A 6,000-nucleotide genomic window follows, 5' to 3' on the forward strand; every position below is an offset into this window, starting at 1 on the left:
GTCTCAAAGCTCCATGCACACATCTTTTACTGCTTCCTCTTGTGTCGGGTCTGGAGGAAAGTTAGAGATGATTTAATGTGAAAGGGCTAAGTTTTCAGTCCTGAAAGTCTGTTTAGAGCAGGCATGTTTTCACCTTAGAGAGCCTGGTTTCAAATGTACATGGTGACATTTTTCTTTACCAGGTGGAGATCGTGGCAGAGGTGGCCCTGGTGGCATGAGAGGAGGAAGAGGAGGCCTCATGGATCGTGGTGGCCCTGGTGGAATGTTCAGAGGTGGACGAGGTGGAGACAGAGGCGGATTCAGAGGAGGCCGGGGTATGGATCGAGGTGGATTTGGAGGAGGAAGACGCGGAGGACCTGGGGGCCCACCTGGGCCTCTCATGGAGCAAATGGGAGGCAGAGGCGGCAGGCGTGGAGGACCAGGAAAAATGGACAAGTATGTAGGAGAGAACTAAAGAACCTGGCAGTAGGCTAGGACAGAGGTCCCTGAACTGTGGGGTGCACCCCCTAGGGGGGCGGGGAGGAATATTTGCAGGGGGGCGGGAGGGCTACTGGAGCCCCGGCCAGTCCCCATGGGGGGCCAGGAGGGAGCACCACCCAGCCCCGCTTCTGGTTCTGGCTCCCAGCCCTGTGCTCGGGGCCCCAGCTGCCAACCCCATGCCCAGGGCTTATGGCTGCTGGCCTTGGCTCTGCTCCCAGCTGTGGCCCCACCCTCAACCGCCTTACCCCTGTCTGCATCCCCCTTCCTGGAGATGCAGCCCTCCTCCCAGCCCCAGCTTGGGGGGGAGGAGGAGGGAGAGGTAAAAAGTTTGGGGACCACTGGGCTAGGATGATTTTACAACTTCAAATAGGTTTTGGGGTGGAGGTGGGGAATGAAACAAGATCTGATGTGATCCAAAGGTAAGTGGAGAAATAAAGCTTAGAAAACTAGTAACTCTTGATCAGAAACTTGATGGGGACAGGAACAAACACTGAATAATGAAAATTGTGATAGCCTCCTCTTGTGCTAGGAGTGTGCATAGAATCCTAGAAATGTCAGGCTGGAAGGGACCTCAAGAGCTTATCTAGTCCAACCTCCTGTGCTGAGGCAGGACCAAGTAAACCCTAGATCATCCCCGACAGATGTTTGTCTAATCCAATGGTGGGGATTGCACAAAAACCTCCAGTGGTGAGGATGCACAGCCTCCTTTTGGAATCCTATTCTAGTGCTTGAGTTAAATTTTTTTTCCTAATATCTAATCTAAATCTTCCTGTGCTGCAGATGAAGCCCATTACTTCTTGTCCTACCTTCTTGTACTTGGAGAACAATTGATCACAGTCCTCTTTATAACCGCCCTTAACACTTTTGAAGACTGTCCCCTTAGCCTTTTTTTCCAAAGACTAAACATGCCCAGTTTTTTAAACTTTTCCTTGTAAGTCAGATTTTCTAAACCTTTTATCATTTTCCTCTTCCATCTGATGGAACAGCAAGATTGTGGGCGTGTCCTATGAGCTATAACCAAACAAGCTTTTTCCTTTTTGTAGGGGTGAACATCGTCAGGAGCGGAGAGACCGGCCCTACTAGAGGCAGAAACCTGCAGAGCTGCATTTACTACCAGATTTATTTTTTAAACCAGAAAATGTTTTAAATTTATAATTCCATATTTATAATGTTGGCCACAACATTATGATTATTCCTTGTCTGTACTTTAGTATTTTTCACCATTTGTGGAGAAACATTAAAACCAAGTTAAATGGTAGTGTGCTGAGTTATTTTTTTCCTTTTAAACAAAATGGTTGTTTAACTAAAATTAAACCAATGAGAAAACATTGTTGTGAGCATGCTCAGTATCATTGTTTGCAAAACCAGGAGGAGAACTAACTGTAACAATGTTAATGGTTGTGATGTTTTTTTAAAATAAAATTCCAAGTGTTTATAAACTTAATACTTCTCAGCCTCTATGCGACAGCACGCTGAACATCTCTACATCGCGAACTCCAGCTCTGTGGGCTCTGCAGAAGAAGCAGTGAGTTTCACTCATGACTTGTATGTATTATATGGCTTGTAATCCTTTGATATTGAATGTTGCATTGTATGGAGGGAGCAGGGATTGAAATCTACCATGAAAAGACTGAACCAATCCTGAAGTGTATTTGGCAAGGCAGAGCAGGCACCTTAATCTTAAACTGTAAAGTGTGGCTTATTGCATTCAGAGGATGGAATTGACCACACCATTTCAAATGAGACATTGGACTTCAGAATTGCATCCTGGCTGTAAATAAAGATGTATTGCTGGGTATATCATGACTAGACTTTTTGTAAATAGCAGATGAACATTTAAGTTCTCTCTGGTAGTGTTTTTATTTCATGTATACCATGCCCACCATCTTGGTATCTGAGTGCAGCTAAGGAGCCAGTGCGCTGTTGAAAACACTCAGCACAAGGCAGCCCAGTAAGTAGAAATGTAGGACTATATGAACTTGAAGGGTAAATGAAATCTTGAGTAATAAATCTTCCTCTGAAAGTAATACAGGCAGTGTGGTTTGAAAGTTCAAGCAAGGTTATCACACAAACAGCAGATGCCCTGTGAATACAGGCTCTGAACAGGAAACACTATTCAGTCTCCATTGTAACTAATTTATAACACAACCAATTGAATAATTGCAAGGGTTTCAGCCTGGTCTTCTGTACCATGTGCCTGTGACATCGATAAAACAAAACATGCAGGCTCAAATGTCACAATAGGCTACAAGCAAAACAACAACCAACTTACACTCCTAGGGATTCTTCAGTGTACACCCTACTCATTGCCAGAATGCCATTTCTGTTGGGAAATGCAGTGCAGGAAAGTAGGAGTCAGTGCTGGTGGAGACATCAAAGAGCATGTTGCATAGCACAAGCACCTGATTAGTGCCAGGCCCTGTATGTGTTCCTATGTGCCAGGCAAGCATCTAAGGGAGAATACAGGTGCTCTAACAAGTTTGTGTAAGTGACACTTTCTTCTAACTCCGCCAGAGTCCAGCCTGGGGATAGTTGGGTGCTTTGCTGCTGGACAGAGCTGTTTCTATTAGAGCTAGAACTGAAACCACAACTATTTATGGTGACTAAAAATCCCATCTCAGTTTGCAGAGGGGGAGTTTTAATTGAGGTGACTTAATTAAAATCAGGATTTACCAGTTGTCCAATGAGAGATTTCCTTACCTCAGACTGTTCGTGGTAGCTCTTTGTTTCCCTCGGGGTTGGGGGGGAGGAGAGTGTGTGAGTGTGTGTGTGTGTGTGCTGATCCCTACATAAACCTTATAATTGTGATAAAGTAACCGAGCTAGTCTTGCTGTTATACCATCGCCAAGTGAGTTAATGCATATGGTTGTGAAAGTGCTGTAGTGCGCCCATGTAGTCTTCCTGCTTGAGGGGCAAAAGACAGTGAGCAGTTTTCTTCAGGGAGGGAAACGTGCTGGTTCTGGGACATTCAAAACTTCACTCAGATAAAGAACTTCTACGGCATCTCCATGAGCACTTACTGCACAGCAAGATGGATTGCGAATCTCTACTGCTCCGCTGTGGACCCTGCTGCTGCGTGTTAATGTTCAAACTGCAGCATGTCAGTGCACACTAGGGAGCTTAGAGTGTGAAGCAGCAGGATTGACATAGACAGTGCACAGCATGCTGGAGCGCGGCAGGTTTACATCCAAGCTGGCTGTGCAGTAGATGCGTCTGTAGACGTGTCCAAGTGTTTCATGCTCCAAAAGAGGTGAAATCAGACACCTTAATGCTTGAAAACCTCTTAAAGTTTTTGCAACAGTTTAACTCTTTCTTTGAAGGATGTCCCTGGGGGTGCTCCACTTTAGGAGCCTCTAGGCAGTGCGCCTCTAGTCAGAGAATTTCAACAGCAGTTCCTAGCTGGGCCGCACGTGCGCTCTCCCCATCTCTCACCTGCGGTAGCAGTTAACTAGCATTGTGCGGCCAACCCTCAGCCCCATGTTCTTTCTCAACTGCCCTTGGTCCAACTCAGAGCTTCAGCAGTGCTTCCACGTAATTTACCTCAGAATTCGTGTTAGGAGTATCGGTATATAACAGATTAGTTTAAGACCCCCTTTTTCTCCTCTTTTTTTCTTTAAATCTTTCTTTATAATTTCAGCCCTCTAGATCAGGGGTAAGCAACCTATGGCACACGTGCCCAAGGTGGCACACAAGCTGATTTTCAGTGGCACTCATGCTGCCCACGTCCTGGCCACCGGTTCGGGGGCTCTGCATTTTAATTTAATTTTAAATGAAGCTTCTTAAACATTTTAAAAAACGTATTTACTTTACATACAACAATAGTTTAGTTATATATTATAGATTTATAGAAAGAGACCTTCTAAAAACGTTAAAATGTATTACTGGCACGCAAAGCCTTAAATCAGAGTGAATAAATGAAGACGCGGCACACCGCTTCTGAAAGGTTGCCGACCCCTGCTCTAGGGGATAGTTTCCTTCAGAATGCCTGGATCTCCTGGCTTGAAATGTTGCCTCTCCTGTTGGGAGGCAATCTCAATTTTAGATGGACATTCCCAATATGTCCGGTGCCTGGGGGCAACGCACATACCCCAACAGTGCACTCACTGCCATAACCTTAAAGAAAAACAAGGCCTTAAACTAATTCTCATTCTCATGGAGAAGTATTTCCTCCCAGCCTCAGACCTGGGATCGCAAATGTCTCCTGGTGATTGATAGCTGAATGGGGCTTCTGACAAACCTCCCTCCTCAACTCTGCACAGGAGGGACCTATCTCCTAAAAGACGTGCAAAGAGGAAAGCTACCACTCTTGCAAAGACCAGCTTGAAAAAGAAGCCATTCCCCAATTCAATCTGCAGCATTGGTACTGACTGCGCTACCGCTAAGTACCTACGAGTTGGCAGAGACTTCTGGTACCGCCAGTACTGTTAAGGCCAAAGACCATAAGCAGGCAGGCTCTAAAACAAGGCAGAGAAAAGGCTAGCCTTTCCACAATGGCACCGGCTGCACCAATGAAATACTACCCAGTGCCTCTGCAACATCCCAGGCACTGGCGCCACCTTCTGGCTCTCTGGTGCATAACACATGGAATGGCACTGAAGCCTACTATGTCTTCCTTGGTGCAGTTTACATTGACACCAATTCTGACACTGCAACAGTTCTCAGCACTGAAACAAATGCAGTTCCTCGCACATAAGGACCTAACAATGACCCTGGCATTAGAGTCCCCTCTCCTCAGTACCGATACTCTTGCTACCAACTAGATCTGCCCCTCCTTTCTCCAGCGAGGAGGACAAGGAAGGGGAAGTTTTTTCATCCCAACATACTGCCCCTATGCAAGGCAGTATCAGGTCTGAACTACGAGAGCATCCTAGACACCCGTGTTAGTCAATAGGTGGACTGTGGGCAAAATCTGTACCACCAGATGCTTTTTAAATTACCACAATTTTTTAAATTATTTTTGTATTTTCTCTGGGGTCTGGAACTTGACTATATTTTGACCAAGAAATTTGGACCTTGACAAAAAATTACCCCTGCTAGACCATCCCAGACCTGATATCCAGGGGGTGGTAAGGACCCATGAGCACTTCCACCAGTGCCTTTCCCACCACAATGGCTGTACTGGGACCTAGGGACAGTATACAGGCAGTGCTACCTCAAATCCCCACGTGTTCCCAGGGAAATGTGTAGGCACTCCCCACCACCATCAGCAGTGGTATCTGACATCTCCCATGAACAGACTTTTGAGGAAGCTTTAGATCAGGAAGGTACTCCTGCAACAAACACCTTTTTCTCACCCAATAAGACCATCATGCCTCTGCTGCCTACTACCAGAAATTATTTCAAACAGTTCCAAAAACACTTTAAAAGAGTAGCTGACATACTCCAAATACCTCTCGAGGAGGTTGCTGAATCACAACACAAGCTGTTGGACATATGCCGAACATCAACAACCTCCAAGATCACTCTTCCTATAAATGATGCAGTCATGGAGCTTGCCACAACCATCTGGCAGACGCAGAC

General features: G+C 45.8%; 1 protein-coding gene across 2 annotated transcripts in view; it reads left to right on the forward strand.

Moving 5' to 3' along the window:
- The window catches only part of EWSR1 (EWS RNA binding protein 1), a 40,896-nt gene extending 38,972 nt beyond the window's left edge, over positions 1 to 1,924 (forward strand). For both annotated transcript variants that reach the window (XM_039504781.1, XM_039504782.1), the window contains exons 16-17: positions 183 to 435; positions 1,524 to 1,924. In XM_039504781.1, coding sequence (XP_039360715.1) covers positions 183 to 435; positions 1,524 to 1,563 — 293 coding nt within the window. In that variant the 3' untranslated portion in view covers positions 1,564 to 1,924. The remainder of the gene's footprint in view (positions 1 to 182; positions 436 to 1,523) is intronic.
- The last annotated feature ends 4,076 nt before the right edge of the window (positions 1,925 to 6,000 follow it).

This window comes from Mauremys reevesii, linkage group 18 (assembly GCF_016161935.1).
Source record: "Mauremys reevesii isolate NIE-2019 linkage group 18, ASM1616193v1, whole genome shotgun sequence".
In the NCBI taxonomy this organism is placed as follows: Eukaryota; Metazoa; Chordata; order Testudines; family Geoemydidae; genus Mauremys; species Mauremys reevesii.